This window comes from Coregonus lavaretus, assembly GCF_964263955.1.
Source record: "Coregonus lavaretus genome assembly, chromosome: 29".
Lineage (NCBI taxonomy): Eukaryota > Metazoa > Chordata > Actinopteri > Salmoniformes > Salmonidae > Coregonus > Coregonus lavaretus.
Window position 1 is genome coordinate 8,531,795 of NC_140016.1, and position 19,228 is coordinate 8,551,022.

The 19,228-nt window shown below is 47.7% G+C and overlaps 1 protein-coding gene across 1 annotated transcript in view; it reads left to right on the forward strand.

The window, feature by feature from the left end:
* The window catches only part of LOC311104647 (glutamate receptor 1-like), a gene marked incomplete at both ends in the record, with an annotated part of 152,495 nt that overhangs the window by 130,206 nt on the left and 3,061 nt on the right, over positions 1-19,228 (forward strand). Inside the window, 3 exons of the mRNA XM_084146500.1 lie at positions 3,268-3,466; positions 3,573-3,820; positions 14,772-14,886. Coding sequence (XP_084002626.1) covers positions 3,268-3,466; positions 3,573-3,820; positions 14,772-14,886 — 562 coding nt within the window. The remainder of the gene's footprint in view (positions 1-3,267; positions 3,467-3,572; positions 3,821-14,771; positions 14,887-19,228) is intronic.

The following is a 19,228-nucleotide window of genomic DNA, read 5'->3' on the forward strand; positions in this document are numbered from 1 at the left end:
CAAGCCTACTACTGTTGGGTTGTCTGCAAACTTGATGATTGAGTTGGAGGCGTGCTTGGCCACACAGTCATGGGTCAACAGGGAGTATAGGAGGGGGCTGGGCACGCACCCTTGTGGAGCCCCAGTGTTGAGGATCAGCGAAGTGCAGATGTTGTGTCCTACCTTCACCACATCGAGGCAGCCCGTCAGGATGTCCAGGACCCAGTTGCACAGGGCGGGGTTCAGACCCAGGGCCTCGAGCTTAATGATCAGCTTGGAGGGTACTTTGGTGTTGAATGCTGAGCTATAGTCAATGAACAGCATTCTTACATAGGTATTCCTCTTGTCCAGATGGGATAGTGCAGTGTGCAGTTTGATGGCGATTGCATCGTCTGTGGATCTATTGGGGCGGTAAGCAAATTGAAGTGGGTCTAGGGTGACAGGTAAGGTAGAGGTGATATGATCCTTGACTAGTCTCTCAAAGCACTTCATGATGACAGAGATGAGTGCTATGGGGCGATAGTCATTTAGTTCAGTTATCTTTGCTTTCTTTGGTACAGGAACAATGGTGGCCATCTTGAAGCATGTGGGGACAGCAGACTGGGATAGGGAGGGATTGAATATGACCATAAACACACCAGCCAGCTGGTCTGCACATGCTCTGAGGACGCGGCTAGGGATGCCGTCTGGGCTGGCAGCCTTGCGGAGGTTAACATGCTTAAAGGTCTTACTTATGTCGGCTACAGAGAAGGAGAGCCCACAGTCCTTGGTAGCAGGCTGCGTCGGTGGCACTGTGTTATCCTCAAAGCGGGCGAAGAAGGTGTTTAGCTTGTCTGGAAGCGAGACGTTGGTCTCGGCGACGTGGCTGGTTTTCCTTTTGTAGTCTGTGATTGTCTGTAGACCCTGCCACATACGTCTCGTGTCTGAGCCGTTGAATTGCGACTCCACTTTGTCTCTACACTGATGTTTTGCCAGTTTAATTGCCTTGCGGAGTGAGTAGCTACACTGTTTGTATTCTGTATTCTGTCATATTCCCAGTCACCTTACCACCTTGCCATCTATCTCTCTCTGTCCTGTTCACAGGCTTAACAGTGTGGTAGGTCTCCACACACACACACTCTCTTCTCTTTCACTCATACCCCTCTCTTTCCCTCTCTTCTCTTTCACTCATACCCCTCTCTTTCCCTCTCTTCTCTTTCACTCATACCCCTCTCTTTCCCTTTCTTCTCAGGTCTTGTAACTCTTTCATCATCCTCCAATCTTCTCTCACACATCCTAAATGTTTTAGTTTTAGTTTTCCTCTTGTTCCTTTCAATGTTCTACTTCACTAACATACTGAATCCTTTTTGTCTTCGATTCAGCTTATTTTTGATCACATAAAAGGTCTCTATCTCTCTCTGTCCTGTACTCTCTCTGTCCTGTACTCTCTCTGTCCTGTACTCTCTCTGTCTGACCTACCAGAGATGAGAATAGTGCATAACAGAGATACACTTAATCGTTCGTGCTCAGTAGGGCTCTCCTGAGGCAGAGGGACAGAGCTACAGCCCAAGTGGTGCCCTGTTCCATATATGGCCCTGGTCAAAAGTAGTGCACTATAAAGGGAGTAGGGTGCCATTTGGGACACTTCCCGAGACACAGAGAAGGGTCCTGGGGGAATTGGCTTCCAACAAATCAGTGGTTTGTTTTTGAAAAGCTGTGACTAAGTGGCCTCCTCTTCCTCCTCCCATTATTAATCACCACCAATTAATGTGTGTGGCTCCGTGAAACAAGCTGAAACTTCCTTAAAGTGAGATTAATCTGGTGTAGTTCCTTTGTGATGCTCATGTATCTTGTCTCAGCACATTTAACACAGCTCTCCCAGAGCCTTGATGGAATTACATTACAGTAGAGGCAGGGGGTGTGTCCCAAATGGCACCTTATTCCCAATATATCGGCCCGGTCAAAAGGAGTGCACTATAAAGGGAATATGGTGCCATTTGGGACAGAACCAGGGTGTCTGATGATGAGACACAGACAGAGACCTGCTGTACTGTAGGTAGTCAGGGTGGGTGATGATGAGACACAGACAGAGACCTGCTGTACTGTAGGTAGTCAGGGTGGGTGATGATGAGACACAGACAGAGACCTGCTGTACTGTAGGTAGTCAGGGTGGGTGATGATGAGACACAGACAGAGACCTGCTGTACTGTAGGTAGTCAGGGTGGGTGATGATGAGACACAGACAGAGACCTGCTGTACTGTAGGTAGTCAGGGTGGGTGATGATGAGACACAGACAGAGACCTGCTGTACTGTAGGTAGTCAGGGTGGGTGATGATGAGACACAGACAGAGACCTGCTGTACTGTAGGTAGTCAGGGTGGGTGATGATGAGACACAGACAGAGACCTGCTGTACTGTAGGTAGTCAGGGTGGGTGATGATGAGACACAGACAGAGACCTGCTGTACTGTAGGTAGTCAGGGTGGGTGATGATGAGACACAGACAGAGACCTGCTGTACTGTAGGTAGTCAGGGTGGGTGATGATGAGACACAGACAGAGACCTGCTGTACTGTAGGTAGTCAGGGTGGGTGATGATGAGACACAGACAGAGACCTGCTGTACTGTAGGTAGTCAGGGTGGGTGATGATGAGACACAGACAGAGACCTGCTGTACTGTAGGTAGTCAGGGTGGGTGATGATGAGACACAGACAGAGACCTGCTGTACTGTAGGTAGTCAGGGTGGGTGATGATGAGACACAGACAGAGACCTGCTGTACTGTAGGTAGTTGGGGTGGGTGATGATGAGACACAGACAGAGACCTGCTGTACTGTAGGTAGTCAGGGTGGGTGATGATGAGACACAGACAGAGACCTGCTGTACTGTAGGTAGTCAGGGTGGGTGATGATGAGACACAGACAGAGACCTGCTGTACTGTAGGTAGTCAGGGTGGGTGATGATGAGACACAGACAGAGACCTGCTGTACTGTAGGTAGTCAGGGTGGGTGATGATGAGACACAGACAGAGACCTGCTGTACTGTAGGTAGTCAGGGTGGGTGAGTCCTACTGTAATGTGATGCTAGATAGGTCAGAGTCATGTGAAAGGCAGAGGCTTTGGTTTGGTTTGTTATAATGTAAGTGAATGAGGTCTATCCTAATGGAGAGTTATGCAGATGGGTGTATTTTTGTAGGGGCTCCATTATATATGTCTCCTTTCAAGTCTAGCTGGGCATATCCTAGAGGTTGTGTGTGTAGGTACGTACGTAGGCCTGTCTCTAACCCCTGTCTCTGGGTGTTTCTACCTCTAGGTCTCTGTCAGGACGAATAGTGGGTGGCGTGTGGTGGTTCTTCACCCTCATCATCATCTCATCCTATACGGCCAATCTGGCTGCTTTCCTCACGGTGGAGAGGATGGTCTCCCCCATAGAGAGTGCTGAGGACCTGGCTAAACAGACTGAGATCGCCTACGGAACTCTGGATGCTGGTTCCACTAAAGAGTTCTTCAGAGTGAGACCTGTGGTTTAGTCATAGACACACACCTGTTTAACTAGCATCTACATGCAGTTTACACACACACACACACACACAATTCTAACCCCTCCTCTCTCCCCAGCGGTCTAAGATTGCAGTGTTTGAGAAGATGTGGTCGTACATGAAGTCGGCCGACCCCTCAGTGTTTGTGAAGACCACAGACGAGGGAGTGATGAGGGTCAGGAAGTCTAAAGGGAAGTACGCCTACCTGTTAGAGTCCACCATGAACGAGTACATCGAGCAGAGGAAACCCTGTGACACCATGAAGGTCGGAGGGAACCTGGACTCTAAAGGATACGGCATCGCCACGCCCAAGGGCTCTCCCCTCAGGTAATAACGTGTAACTGCACCTCTGCCTCAGAGCTCGAAATGGCTTAGGCAGCTTTTTTTGCATGAATATTGTTTTGTATGGAGATACTGGATACATCCCTTTTCCCTATATTGTGCACTACTTTTGACCAAGGCCCACAGGGTGCTGGTCAAAAGTAGTGCACTATGTAGGGAATAGGGTGCCATTTGGGATGCAGCCTCTATAAACATCAAACCCTTGACACACTGTTTTATCAGTGTAATAAGCAGCATGTATGACCTAATGTTAAAAGGTGTATTTGACGTGGCAATTTGACGTAACCACAAAATGGCAATTTGACGTAACCTCTATGACTACAAGGGGCTATCTAGAACCCATAGGTGAACACTTTGAAGAACCCTTTTTGGTTCCAGGTAAAACCCTTTTGGATGCAGGTCGAACCCTTTTGGGTTCCATGTAAACCCTTTCCACCGAGGGTTCTACCTGGAACCCAGAAGGGTTCTACCTGGAACCAAAAAGGTTTCGAAGAAGTGTGTACTGCAAAGTGTAAGCTCTATGACTACTCCAGAGCAGTATATCTCTGTGTCTGTGAGAGCTGAAGCCTTGCTAAGCCCTTGACATCCACCACCTGGGGCTTGGCCAGGCTGACCGGAATCTGAGTGCTTACAAAAGAAGTGGTCTGTCGAAATCTGCCCCCCCCCCCCCCTCCGCTCCTCTACTCTCCTTTCTTCTCTTCTCCTCTCTCCTCTCTCCTCTCTCCTCTGTTCTCTGTTCTCTGTTCTCCTCTCTCCTCTGTTCTCTGTTCTTCTCTCTCCTCTGTTCTCTGTTCTCCTCTCTCCTCTGTTCTCAGTTCTCCTCTCTCCTCTGTTCTCTGTTCTCCTCTCTCCTCTGTTCTCTGTTCTCTGTTCTACTCTCTCCTCTGTTCTCTGTTCTCCTCTGTTCTCTGTTCTCCTCTGTTCTCTGTTCTCCTCTGTTCTCCTCTGTTCTCTGTTCTCCTCTCTCCTCTGTTCTCTGTTCTTCTCACTCCTCTCTCCTCTGTTCTCCTCTGTTCTCCTCTCTCCTCTGTTCTCCTCTGTTCTCTTCTGTTCTCCTCCTCTCTCCTCTGTTTTCCTCTCTCCTCTGTTCTCCTCTTTCCTCTGTTCTCCTCCTTCCTCTGTTGTCCTCTATTGTCCTCTGTTCTCCGCTCTCCTCTGTTCTCCTCTGTTCTCTGTTCTCCTCTGTTCTCCTCTGTTCTCCTCTGTTCTCCTCTGGTCTCCTCTCTCCTCTTGTTCTCCTCTGTTCTCCTCTCTCCTCTGTTCTCTTCTCTCCTCCTCTGTTCTCCTCTGTTCTCCCCACTCCTCTGTTCTCCTCTGTTCTCCTCTCTCATTTGTTCTCCTCTGTTCTCCTCTCTCCTTTGTTCTCCTTTGTTCTCCTCTGTTCTCCTCTCTCCTCTGTTCTCTTCTGTTCTCCTCCTCTCTCCTCTGTTCTCCTCTCTCCTCTGTTCTCCTCTTTCCTCTGTTCTCCTCCTTCCTCTGTTGTCCTCTGTTTTCCTCTGTTCTCCGCTCTCCTCTGTTCTCCTCTGTTCTCTGTTCTCCTCTGTTCTCCTCTGTTCTCCTCTCCCCTCTTGTTCTCCTCTGTTTTCCTCTGTTCTCCTCTCTCCTCTGTTCTATTCTGTTCTCCTCTCTCCTCTGTTCTCCTCTCTCCTCCTCTGTTCTCCTCTGTTCTCCCCACTCCTCTGTTCTCCTCTGTTCTCCTCTCTCCTCTGTTCTATTCTGTTCTCCTCTCTCCTCTGTTCTCCTCTCTCCTCCTCTGTTCTCCTCTGTTCTCCCCACTCCTCTGTTCTCCTCTGTTCTCCTCTCTCCTTTGTTCTCCTCTGTTCTCCTCTCTCCTTTGTTCTCTGTTCTCTGTTCTCTGTTCTCTGTTCTCCTCTCTCCTCTGTTCTCTGTTCTTCTCTCTCATCTGTTCTCTGTTCTCCTCTCTCCTCTGTTCTCGGTTCTCCTCTCTCCTCTGTTCTCTGTTCTCCTCTCTCCTCTGTTCTCTGTTCTCTGTTCTACTCTCTCCTCTGTTCTCTGTTCTCCTCTGTTCTCTGTTCTCTGTTCTCTGTTCTCCTCTGTTCTCCTCTGTTCTCTGTTCTCCTCTCTCCTCTGTTCTCTGTTCTTCTCACTCCTCTCTCCTCTGTTCTCCTCTGTTCTCCTCTCTCCTCTGTTCTCCTCTGTTCTCTTCTGTTCTCCTCCTCTCTCCTCTGTTTTCCTCCCTCCTCTGTTCTCCTCTTTCCTCTGTTCTCCTCCTTCCTCTGTTGTCCTCTATTGTCCTCTGTTCTCCGCTCTCCTCTGTTCTCCTCTGTTCTCTGTTCTCCTCTGTTCTCCTCTGTTCTCCTCTCTCCTCTTGTTCTCCTCTGTTCTCCTCTGTTCTCCTCTCTCCTCTGTTCTCTTCTCTCCTCCTCTGTTCTCCTCTGTTCTCCCCACTCCTCTGTTCTCCTCTGTTCCCCTCTCTCATTTGTTCTCCTCTGTTCTCCTCTCTCCTTTGTTCTCCTTTGTTCTCCTCTGTTCTCCTCTCTCCTCTGTTCTCTTCTGTTCTCCTCCTCTCTCCTCTGTTCTCCTCTCTCCTCTGTTCTCGTCTTTCCTCTGTTCTCCTCCTTCCTCTGTTGTCCTCTGTTTTCCTCTGTTCTCCGCTCTCCTCTGTTCTCCTCTGTTCTCTGTTCTCCTCTGTTCTCCTCTGTTCTCCTCTCCCCTCTTGTTCTCCTCTGTTCTCCTCTGTTCTCCTCTCTCCTCTGTTCTATTCTGTTCTCCTCTCTCCTCTGTTCTCCTCTCTCCTCCTCTGTTCTCCTCTGTTCTCCCCACTCCTCTGTTCTCCTCTGTTCTCCTCTCTCCTCTGTTCTATTCTGTTCTCCTCTCTCCTCTGTTCTCCTCTCTCCTCCTCTGTTCTCCTCTGTTCTCCCCACTCCTCTGTTCTCCTCTGTTCTCCTCTCTCCTTTGTTCTCCTCTGTTCTCCTCTCTCCTCTGTTCTCCTCTTTCCACTGTTCTCCTCCTTCCTCTGTTGTCCTCTGTTGTCCTCTGTTCTCCGCTCTTCTCTGTTCTCCTCTGTTCTCTGTTCTCCTCTGTTCTCCTCTCTCCTCTCTCCTCTTGTTCTCCTCTGTTCTCCTCTGTTCTCCTCTCTCCTCTGTTCTATTCTGTTCTCCTCTCTCCTCTGTTCTCCTCTCTCCTCCTCTGTTATCCTCTGTTCTCCCCACTCCTCTGTTCTCCTCTCTCCTTTGTTCTCCTCTGTTCTCCTCTCTCCTCTGTCTCCTCTGTTTTCCTACTCTCTCCTCTGTTCTCCTCCTCTCTCCTCTGTTCTCCTCTCTCCTCTATTCTCCTCTGTTCTCCTCTTTCCTCTGTTCTCCTCCTTCCTCTGTTGTCCTCTGTTTTCCTCTGTTCTCCGCTCTCCTCTGTTCTCCTCTGTTCTCTGTTCTCCTCTGTTCTCCTCTGTTCTCCTCTCCCCTCTTGTTCTCCTCTGTTCTCCTCTGTTCTCCTCTCTCCTCTGTTCTATTCTGTTCTCCTCTCTCCTCCTCTGTTCTCCTCTGTTCTCCCCACTCCTCTGTTCTCCTCTGTTCTACTCTCTCCTTTGTTCTCCTCTGTTCTCCTCTCTCCTCTGTTCTCCTCTTTCCACTGTTCTCCTCCTTCCTCTGTTGTCCTCTGTTGTCCTCTGTTCTCCGCTCTCCTCTGTTCTCCTCTGTTCTCTGTTCTCCTCTGTTCTCCTCTGTCCTCCTCTCTCCTCTTGTTCTCCTCTGTTCTCCTCTGTTCTCCTCTCTCCTCTGTTCTATTCTGTTCTCCTCTCTCCTCTGTTCTCCTCTCTCCTCCTCTGTTATCCTCTGTTCTCCCCACTCCTCTGTTCTCCTCTCTCCTTTGTTCTCCTCTGTTCTCCTCTCTCCTTTGTTCTCTTTTGTTCTCCTCTGTTATCCTCTCTCCTCTGTTCTCCTCTGTTCTCCTCTCTCCTCTGTCTCCTCTGTTTTCCTCCTCTCTCCTCTGTTCTCCTCCTCTCTCCTCTGTTCTCCTCTCTCCTCTATTCTCCTCTGTTCTCCTCTCTCCCCTGTTCTCCTCTGTTCTCCTCTCTCCTCTCTTGTCCTCTCTCCTCTGTTCTCCTCTGTTCTCTATTCTCCTCTCTCCTTTGTTCTCCTCTGTTCTCCTCTCTCCTTTGTTCTCTTTTGTTCTCCTCTGTTATCCTCTCTCCTCTGTTCTCCTCTGTTCTCCTCTCTCCTCTGTCTCCTCTGTTTTCCTCCTCTCTCCTCTGTTCTCCTCCTCTCTCCTCTGTTCTACTCTCTCCTCTGTTCTGCTCTGTTCTCCTCTCTCCTCTGTTCTCCTCTTTTCTCCTCTCTCCTCTGTTCTCCTCTGTTCTCCTGTGTTCTCCTGTGTTCTCCTGTGTTCTCCTCTCTCCTCTGTTCTCCTCTGTTCTCCTCTGTTCTCCTCTGTTCTCCTCTGTTCTCTTCTTTTCTCCTCTCTCCTCTGTTCTCCTCTGTTCTCCTCTTTTCTCCTCCTCTCTCCTCTGTTCTCCTCTCTCCCCTGTTTTCCTCTATTCCCCTCTCTCCTCTGTTCTCCTCTGTTCTCCTCTCTCCTCTGTTCTCATTTGTTCTCCTCTGTTCTCTTCTTTTCTCCTCTCTCCCCTGTTTTCCTCTGTTCCCCTCTCCTCTGTTCTCTTCTTTTCTCCTCTCTCCTCTGTTCTCATTTGTTCTCCTCTGTTCTCTTCTTTTCTCCTCTCTCCTCTGTTCTCCTCGGTTCTCCTCTCTCCTCTGTTCTCCTCTCTCCTCTGTTCTCCTCTCTTCTGTTCTCCTCTGTTCTCCTCTGTTCTCCTCTTTTCTACTGTCCTCCTCTCTCCTCTGTTTTCCTCTCTCCTCCGTTCTCCTCTGTTCTCCTTTCTCATCTGTTCTCCTCTGTTCTCCTCTGTTCTCCTCTGTTCTCCTCACTCCTTTGTTCTCCTATGTTCTCCTCTCTCCTTTGTTCTCCTCTGTTCTCCTCTCTCCTCTGTTCTCCTCTCTCCTCTGTTCTCCTCTGTTCTCCTCTCTCCTCTGTTCTCCTATGTTCTCCTCTCTCCTCTGTTCTCCTCTGTTCTCCTCTGTTCTCCTCTGTTCTCCTCTCTCCTTTGTTCTCCTATGTTCTCCTCTCTCCTTTGTTCTCCTCTGTTCTCCTCTCTCCTCTGTTCTCCTCTGTTCTCCTCTCTCCTCTTTTCTCCTCTCTCCTCTGTTCTCCTCTCTCCTCCTCTGTTATCCTCTGTTCTCCCCACTCCTCTGTTCTCCTCTCTCCTTTGTTCTCCTCTGTTCTCCTCTCTCCTTTGTTCTCCTCTCTCCTCTGTTCTCCTCTGTTCTCCTCTCTCCTCTGTCTCCTCTGTTTTCCTCCTCTCTCCTCTGTTCTCCTCCTCTCTCCTCTGTTCTCCTCTCTCCTCTATTCTCCTCTGTTCTCCTCTCCCCCCTGTTCTCCTCTGTTCTCCTCTCTCCTCTCTTGTCCTCTCTCCTCTGTTCTCCTCTGCTCTCTATTCTCCTCTCTCGTCTGTTCTCCTCTGTTCTACTCTCTCCTCTGTTCTGGTCTGTTCTCCTCTCTCCTCTGTTCTCCTCTTTTCTCCTCTCTCCTCTGTTCTCCTCTGTTCTCCTTTCTCATCTGTTCTCTTCTGTTCTCCTCTGTTCTCCTCTGTTCTTTTCACTCCTTTGTTCTCCTATGTTCTCCTCTCTCCTTTGTTCTCCTCTGTTCTCCTCTCTCCTCTGTTCTCCTCTCTCCTCTGTTCTCCTCTGTTCTCCTCTCTCCTCTGTTCTCCTCTGTTCTCCTCTCTCCTCTGTTCTCCTATGTTCTCCTCTCTCCTCTGTTCTCCTCTGTTCTCCTCTGTTCTCCTCTGTTCTCCTCTCTCCTTTGTTCTCATATGTTCTCCTCTCTCCTTTGTTCTCCTCTGTTCTCCTCTCTCCTCTGTTCTCCTCTGTTCTCCTCTCTCCTCTGTTCTCCTCTCTCCACTGTTCTCCTCTGTTCTCCTATGTTCTCCTCTCTCCTTTGTTCTCCTCTGTTCTCCTCTCTCCTCTGTTCTCCTCTCTCCTCTGTTCTCCTCTGTTCTCCTCCTCTCTCCTCTGTTTTCCTCTCTCCTCTGTTCTCCTCTGTTCTCCTCTGTTTTCCTCTGTTTTCCTCTCTCCTTTGTTCTCCTCTGTTCTCCTCTCTCCTTTGTTCTCGTCTGTTCTCCTCTGTTCTCCTCTCTCCTCTGTTCTCCTCTGTTCTCCTCTCTCCTCTGTTCTCCTCTGTTCTCTTCTGTTCTCCTCCTCTCTCCTCTGTTCTCCTCTCTCCTCTGTTCTCCTCTTTCCTCTGTTCTACTCCTTCCTCTGTTGTCCTCTATTGTCCTCTGTTCTCCGCTCTCCTCTGTTCTCCTCTGTTCTCTGTTCTCCTCTGTTCTCCTCTGTTCTCCTCTCTCCTCTTGTTCTCCTCTGTTCTCCTCTGTTCTCCTCTCTCCTCTGTTCTATTCTGTTCTCCTCTCTCCTCTGTTCTCCTCTCTCCTCCTCTGTTCTCCTCTGTTCTCCCCACTCCTCTGTTCTCCTCTGTTCTTCTCTCTCCTTTGTTCTCCTCTGTTCTCCTCTCTCCTTTGTTCTCCTTTGTTCTCCTCTGTTCTCCTCTCTCCTCTGTTCTCCTCTGTTCTCCTCTCTCCTCTGTTCTCCTCTGTTCTCCTCTCTCCTCTGTTCTCCTCTGTTCTCCTCTGTGCTCCTCTTCTCCTCCTCTCTCATTTGTTCTTCTCTCTCCTCTGTTCTCCTCTGTTCTCCTCTCTCCTCTGTTCTCTTCTGTTCTCCTCCTCTCTCCTCTGTTCTCCTCCTTCCTCTGTTGGCCTCTGTTGTCCTCTGTTCTCCGCTCTCCTCTGTTCTCCTCTGTTCTCTGTTCTCCTCTGTTCTCCTCTGTTCTCCTCTCCCCTCTTGTTCTCCTCTGTTCTCCTCTGTTCTCCTCTCTCCTCTGTTCTATTCTGTTCTCCTCTCTCCTCTGTTCTTCTCTCTCCTCCTCTGTTCTCCTCTGTTCTCCTCTGTTCTCCTCTCTCCTTTGTTCTCCTCTGTTCTCCTCTCTCCTCTGTTCTCCTCTTTCCACTGTTCTCCTCCTTCCTCTGTTGTCCTTTGTTGTCCTCTGTTCTCCGCTCTCCTCTGTTCTCCTCTGTTCTCTGTTCTCCTCTGTTATCCTCTGTTCTCCTCTCTCCTCTTGTTCTCCTCTGTTCTCCTCTGTTCTCCTCTCTCCTCTGTTCTATTCTGTTCTCCTCTCTCCTCTGTTCTCCTCTCTCCTCCTCTGTTCTCCCCACTCCTCTGTTCTCCTCTGTTCTCCTCTGTTCTCCTATGTTGTCCTCACTCCTCTGTTCTCCTCCTCTCTCCTCTGTTCTCCTCTGTTCTCCTCTGTTCTCCTCTCTCCTTTGTTCTCCTCTGTTCTCCTCTCTCCTCTGTTCTCCTCTGTTCTCCTCTGTTCTCCTCTCTCCTCTGTTCTCCTCTGTTCTCCCCTGTTCTCTTCTGTTCTCCTCCTCTCTCCTCTGTTCTCCTATCTCCTCTGTTCTCCTCTTTCCTCTGTTCTCCTCCTTCCTCTGTTGTCCTCTATTGTCCTCTGTTCTCCGCTCTCCTCTGTTCTCCTCTGTTCTCTGTTCTCCTCTGTTCTCCTCTGTTCTCCTCTCTCCTTTGTTATCCTTTGTTCTCCTCTGTTCTCCTCTCTCCTCTGTTGTCCTCTGTTCTCCTCTCTCCTCTGTTCTACTCTGTTCTCCTCTGTTCTCCTCTGTTCTCCTCTCTCCTCTTGTTCTCCTCTGTTCTCCTCTGTTCTCCTCTCTCCTCTGTTCTATTCTGTTCTCCTTTCTCCTCTGTTCTCCCCACTCCTCTTGTTCTCCTCTGTTCTCCTCTGTTCTCCTCTCTCCTCTGTTCTCCTCTGTTCTCCTCTCTCCTCTGTTCTCCTCTCCTCTGTTCTCCTCTCTCGTCTGTTCACCTCTCTCCTCCTCTGTTCTCCTCTGTTCTCCTCTCTCCTCTCTCCTCCTCTGTTCTCCTCTGTTCTCCTCTTTCCTTTGTTCTCCTCCTCTCTCCTCTGTTCTCCTCTGTTCTCCTCTCTCCTCTGTTCTCCTCTGTTCTCCTCTCTATCTGAGGATTGTGTTGTTGTGTTCTAGTGCAGTTTTATTTGGCCCTGCTTCCTTTGAAGCCTCAACTACTCTGTCTCTCACTCTCTCTTTCTCTCCCTCTCTCTTTCACTCCCTCTCTCTTTCTCTCCCTCTATCTTTCTCTCTCCCTGTCTCTCTCTGTCTCACCCTCTCTTCTTTCTGACTTTAGACAAGCAATCACACAAATGCGCACACACACACGGCACTCACAAACAATGTATCTGGGCAGAGGCTCTGTGTGGCCTACATTTAAACAGTCTGTCTAGTGTTTTCACTGCTACTCCTGTAAGCACTCAGATCATCAATGCAGACTGATGTTGTGAAGCTATGATGGGAAATGATTAGAAAATCACATTTTCTATTTGTGATTATTTTTATTAGATGATAACAGCTACAGCAGACATCTCAACACCGCCTAACCTCACCTCTCATGACTACAGTCCATATCTTACATTTATTCTGTTCCATAAAGGACTTGGAGGGGTCATGTGGAGCTTTGACTTCAACCATAATCATCTCCATTTATTTTAATGAGAAGTCTCCTATGGGGAGATTTCATTTAGTGTCATTGAATAGTCATTTAGTGGACTGTCTCAGTAAGCTGCATGCACACAGCGAAGGTCCTCACTCACAATCAATGTATTTATCACACACTCACACACACACACACACACACACACACACACACACACACACACACACACACACACACACACACACAGACACAGACACAGACACAGACACAGACAAACACACACTCCTAACCCCTTCTCTCTCCCTTTCTCCCCCAGCGGTCCAAGCTCTCTCACACACACACACACACACACTCCTAACCCCTCCTCTCTCCCGCCAGCGGCCTAAGATCACACACACACTGTGGTCGGTGGTATTCACAGATGTCTGATACTGACAGAGAAGACTGGGTTCATTACTCAGATAATGTTTTGTAAGGGAGTCTGAGACTATTTCAGACTGAATGGCCCCTTTCATTAATTGAGATCCCATTGTTCTGGCTAGACATTTAAGATGTGGGTAAATAAATATTTATTCTCTGTCCAAATCAGAAATTAGTGAACACCCTCTTTTTTGTTTACTGAGGGCTCTGTTTAATCAAGGTGTTGCCTGGTGACATATCTTTGTTCTCACACAGGACACGTTCTGAATCTATAAGCATCTACCTGTGAGGAGAGTCTACTGAATATTCTCACAGTGTCTGAAACCATTCTGCAGTATCATTTCAGTACAGTCGATACGAGATACGATGCCAGTTTGATTGAATTTATCGCTCAGAATTGCTACATTAACAGCTCTTCATTTGACAGGATCTCAACTGTTGTTACCCTGAAGACTTATTTTTCACTACTGTGAAATACTGTTGTTGTGTTTTGACCTTGTCCTAGCTCCATCCCTGATGTGTACTGTTGTGTTTTGTTGGGAAAACCCACTCCTCTTTCAACCCCATTCCTGCCTTCTATCCCCATCCCACCACCAATCACTCTGCTGCCTCATCTACTCGACCTCTAACCTCTAACCCACCACCAATCACTCTGCTGCCTCATCTACTCGACCTCTAACCTCTAACCCACCACCAATCACTCTGCTGCCTCATCTACTCGACCTCTAACCTCTAACACACCACCAATCACTCTGTCGCCTCATCTACTCGACCTCTAACCTCTAACCCACCACCAATCACTCTGCTGCCTCATCTACTCGACCTCTAACCTCTAACCCACCACCAATCACTCTGCTGCCTCATCTACTCGACCTCTAACCTCTAACCCACCACCAATCACTCTGCTGCCTCATCTACTCGACCTCTAACCTCTAACCCACCACCAATCACTCTGCTGCCTCATCTACTCGACCTCTAACCCACCACCAATCACTCTGCTGCCTCATCTACTCGACCTCTAACCTCTAACCCACCACCAATCACTCTGCTGCCTCATCTACTCAACCTCTAACCTCTAACCCACCAACAGGGTATATTATTATATACTGTACATGAACACATACACGTTCATGTCTGACTCTACCTGGGATGAGAGAGAGAGAGCGAGAGAGAGAGAGAGAGACAGTTCCTGGGATGGAGAGAGACAGGTAGCCTATCAGAGAGGTGCTATAGATATGGATGTGGTAGTTAAGTTCGCTGAGGTAGTTGGTGGTCTTCTTTCAATGCTAGAGTAAATTATCAACTAAGAAAGAAATGAGAGAAACTTCACTCTACTCTAAAGGGAGTTTTGACACTCAACAACTAAGCATATTTGTATGGATCGAATGCTGATAACCCTTCATTTCTGAACACTGAATTCCTGTCTCTAAGAATGTTAAGGGTGGATGGAATATTGATAGTTCTCAATTTCCATAGCAAGCCATATCCGCATAGTGGAAACATTGAAAGGACAAAATCATCCAGAGACATGCAGGCAGGCAGGCTTCCATATCTGAAGCATCTCCCCATGATATCTGCTCTCTCCCTCTAAGAGGTCCTGTCCTCTCTTTGGTTAAGCCTGACTCAAGTATGGCCAGCAAGCATTTCAGTCCATCGAGATATAGAAGTAATATACTGTATATGAAGCATTTAGAATGCCCAAACTCAAGATCAACCCTGCTCCATAGTATATTCACTCCATATATCGCCATTGTCTTAGCCAAGCAGGCGATTCAACATTCATAATCATAACCACTACTTAACCTACCTATCCATATACTCTTTCAAACCCTAACACAGTTATTATTATTAAAATATAGCTCCAACATTTTCATTATCACTCTGTACAGTCTATAAATATATATTTATATACCTGTCCATAATATACAGTTGATAGTATTTCCTAACCCAGTAAAACTGACCCAGTTATGATTGTATCTATTATCGTTCTAAAGAAACCCTGTTAACCTGGCCGTGTTAAAACTGAACGAGCAAGGCCTGTTGGACAAACTGAAAAACAAATGGTGGTACGACAAGGGCGAGTGTGGCAGCGGGGGCGGGGACTCCAAGGTCAGAACCCTGTTTCAACCAACCACGCTGATCCACCAGGGGGGTAACTGGCCAATCACAAAGCTGCTCAGACACTCTGGATGGAAACACTTCCTGACAACTCTGTATGAAGGGTGGGGGGGGGGCTTAATACACAAGAGAGACACATGATATTGTATCTCTCCCTAGCCATGGATAGGTCTATGGCCCGACTTCAACACGAAGGGTAACAAGTACTTCATCTCTGTGTGTAGGGGCCAACTTAAAACTACAGAGAGACATCATACTCTCTCCCTAGCCAACATAAACTACTGTAGTCCTTCTGGGAGGAGGGTGTCTGGAATTGGCACAGTTTGAATTTTAGTAGCCCCTCCCTTACCCTGTTCTCATGAATAAGTAAGGATAGCGTTCATTCATGCATAAGTTCCCTGGTAAGCTGATACACTGAAGACTCCACACACACAAACAGCAGAATTGGGTTTGTTTGTATCTCTGTGCCCCAGCATCTCCTACTAACTAGACGCTCCTACAGCTTTTAAAGGGGAATAGAATCCAGAATCAGAATCTTTTCTGACGTGTTGTGTTCCGTAACAGAGGGTCCACAGCTAGTGTGCCGGTTACCCAAAGTGATACAGTAATACACATCTACTATCGTACAGTACAGTAGGGAGACAGAGCCCACAGAGATAGATGGAGTATTAACACATATCACTTTGACTCTGATGTACATGTATGTTGCTAATGATGTTGATGTATACTTTATGTATTTGCCTGTGAGTGAACGTGTGTGTGAGGGTTCAAACTTCTTACCAGTGACACAGCTAAAGTGCAGTAAACCCTGATGCGTAGATGTGGTATATGATTGAAAATGTTCTGAATGACTGACATAATATAACATATGTTATGCTATGTTATTTATGTTATGGCCCTGCCCTGCCCTGCCCTGGGTGTGGTGTGGGTGTACGTGCAGGATCCCGGTAAACCTAGCCGTGTTGAAGCTCAATGAGCAGGCCGTCTTAGACAAACTAAAGAACAAATGGTGGTACGATAAAGGAGAGTGTGGCAGCAACGACTCCGGACGCAAGGTCAGTCACACACTATAACTCAGTCCTTATACCCCCAAACACACCCGCATAAAACCCCTGATCCTAGACCAGTCCTTATACCCCAATCACTCCTCGCATCCTCCTCAAAACCCCTGATCCAAGACCAGTCTGAAACTACAAAAGCCCTGTAAAGTCTGTTCCCAGACCAGCCCTTATATCTCAAACTGTCGCTCTCTCTCTCTCAGTTCACTACTTAGACATGCCACTGGTTCTCATTAGTATAGTAACTGAGATTGGCGGACTCTTGCTCTCTCTCTCTCTCTCTCTCGCTCTCTCTCTCTCTCTCTCTCTCTCTCTCTCTCTCTCTCTCTCTCTCTCTCTCCTCTCTCTCTCTCTCTCTCTCACTCACTCACTCACTCACTCACAGGGAGCCAATCACTGTTCTCTCCATAATGAGGCCAAAGATTGAATGAACTACTAACCTTGATGGTTGAGGTGAAACAGTGGAGTTTACGTCGTTAAATAAAATATATTAGAGGTCATATGTTGTGATACACAAGAACATATGCTGCCTGCTCCTTATTGCAGAACATTAGCCGCGTACACAGTACCTCTAAGCAATACAAGTAGGCATGTGTGTTCTTTGAAGAGAGTGTAACATTCACTTTTTATTTCCCTCGACTCATCTGTGAGGTTGTTTTGGAGTGATGTATAGCTAACATATGATGTCTATCTTGTTGCTATAGCCAAGGTAATACAGGAGGGAAATCACAGGCATCCCTCATGTAAGAGAGTCAGAATGAGATTGTCCTCATGTGTAGTACCACATAATGCTGAAGTACATTATTGTAAAGTGCACCGATCTAGCCAATATCAACCAGAGGGATTAGAAACATACAGAGAAATAGCACGTACAGCGCATTCGGAAAGTATTCAGACCCCTTTACTTTTTCCACTTTTTGTTACGTTACAGCCTTATTAAATAAATAAAAAAGAAATACCTTATAAGTATTCAGACCCTTTGCTATGAGACTCGAAATTGAGCTCAGGTGCATCCTGTTTCCATTGATCATCCTTGAGATGTTTCTACAACTTGATTGGAGTCCAGCTGTGGTAAATGCAATTGATTGGACATGATTTGGAAAGGCACACACCTGTCTATATAAGGTCCCACAGTTGACAGTGCAAAAACCAAGCCATGAGGTTGAAGGAATTGTCCGAAGAGCTCCGAGACAGGATTGTGTCGAGGCACAGATCTGGGGAAGGGTACCAAAACATTTCTGCAGCATTGAAGGTCCCCAAGAACAGAGTGACCTCCATCATTCTTAAATGGAAGAAGTTTGGAACCACCAAGACTCTTCCTAGAGCTGGCCACCCGGCCAAACTGAGCAATCAGGGGAGAAGAGCCTTGGTCAGGGAGGTGACCAAGAACCCGATGGTCACACTGACAGAGCTCCAGAGTTCCTCTGTGGAGATGGGAGATCCTTCCAGAAGGACAACCATCTCTGCAGCACTCCACCAATCATGCCTTTATGGTAGAGGGGCCAGACGGAAGCCAAAAGTCACCTAAAGGACGCTCAGACCATGAGAAACAAGATTCTCTGGTCTGAAGAAACCAAGATTGAACTCTTTGGCCTGAATGCCAAGCGTCACGTCTGGAGGAAACCTGGCACCATCCCTACGGTGAAGCATGGTGGTGGCAGCATCATGCTGTGGGGATGTTTTTCAGCGGCAGGGACTGGGAGACTAGTCAGGATCGAGGGAAAGATGAACGGAGCAAAGTACAGAAAGATCATTGATGAAAACCTGCTCCAGAGCGCTCAGGACCTCAGACTCTTTGAATGTCCTTGAGTGGCCCAGCCAGAGCCCGGACTTGAACCCGATCTCTGGAGAGACCTGAAAATAGCTGTGCGGCAATGCTCCCCATCCATCCTGACAGAGCTTGAGAGGATCTGCAGAGAATGGAAGAAACTCCCCAAATACAGGTGTGCCAAGGCTGTAATCGCTGCCAAAGGTGCTTCAACAAAATATTGAATAAAGGGTCTGAATACTTATGTAAATGTGATATTTCGGTTTTTTAGATTTCTAAAAACCTGTTTTTGCTTTGTCATTTGTGTGTAGATTGATGAGGGAAAAAAACAATTCAATCAATTTTAGAATAAGGTTGTAACGTAACAAAATGAGGAAAAAGTGAAGTGGTCCGAATACTTTCCGAATGCACTGTAGCTGTTGTCAGCAGAGTGGTCTCTTAAAGCAGACAGACAGAGAACAAGACAAAGAACCGAGCCCTGAGGCTCCACGGTGGGACTGAGTTGTGTCTGAAATGGCAACCTAATTCTCTATACAGTGCACTTAGGATGCCATTCTAGATGCAGCCTGGATGTCAGTGTGGAGGAGAGAGAGAGAGAGTGTGATTTAGATTTAAATGATGGACCCTGTGAAGGTCTCAGACCACTCCTGACCCCTGACCCCTGGCTCCTAACATGGCCCTGGCTCCTTCTTTTCTGTGGATGTGACCCCCATGGATCCAATGCACCTCCTGTCGCCAGGCCCTGAAATACCCCAACACGTCCTCTCCACACCAGCCTGCCTGGTCTGGCACTACCCTCTCCAGTGGGAGAGGTGCATCCCACCCAAAACCTATAAAACCTACAGATACTTTTCAGCCTAGCAACCCCTTTAGCCTCGCGAGCCAGCCTGATCCTGTTCAGCCTAGCAACCCCTTTAGCCTCGCGAGCCAGCCTGATCCTTTTCAGCCTAGCAACCCCTTTAGCCTCGCGAGCCAGCCTGATCCTTTTCAGCCTAGCAACCCCTTTGCCTTGCGAGACAGCCTGAGCCTGCGAGCATACAGTACATAAATGATTACGCTTGTGAGATCAGGCAGTCTCACGAGGCTAGCAACCCCCTACACCCAACATAACTCAAAAGCAGAATCAGGGAGTTTGATAATGATCCGATTGTCTTGAGCTGTATGGTTTCTCACCACTGAGAATGAACCAAAGGCCTCAACCCTCCTCAACCCACAACCCCAGCATGATAACCAGAGTTTATCTCTTATAAGTAGAGAATAAATATACTTAAATGTTTTAGATGGATTTATACTGTAGACCAACATGATAACTGGTCATCCCACAATATGTGGGTTAAAGTGAATTTAGACTCTCTGCCTGTTAAAATCATGCTACGTGGATCTTATGAGGATTTGACTCAAGTTTTAATGTAATGAAAAATGCACTTGATCTAAACCCCCTCAGAAATGAAGAAAGGAAATGTATATAAAGTTAGACTAGCTCTATCTGTGTGTCTGAGTGCAGAGT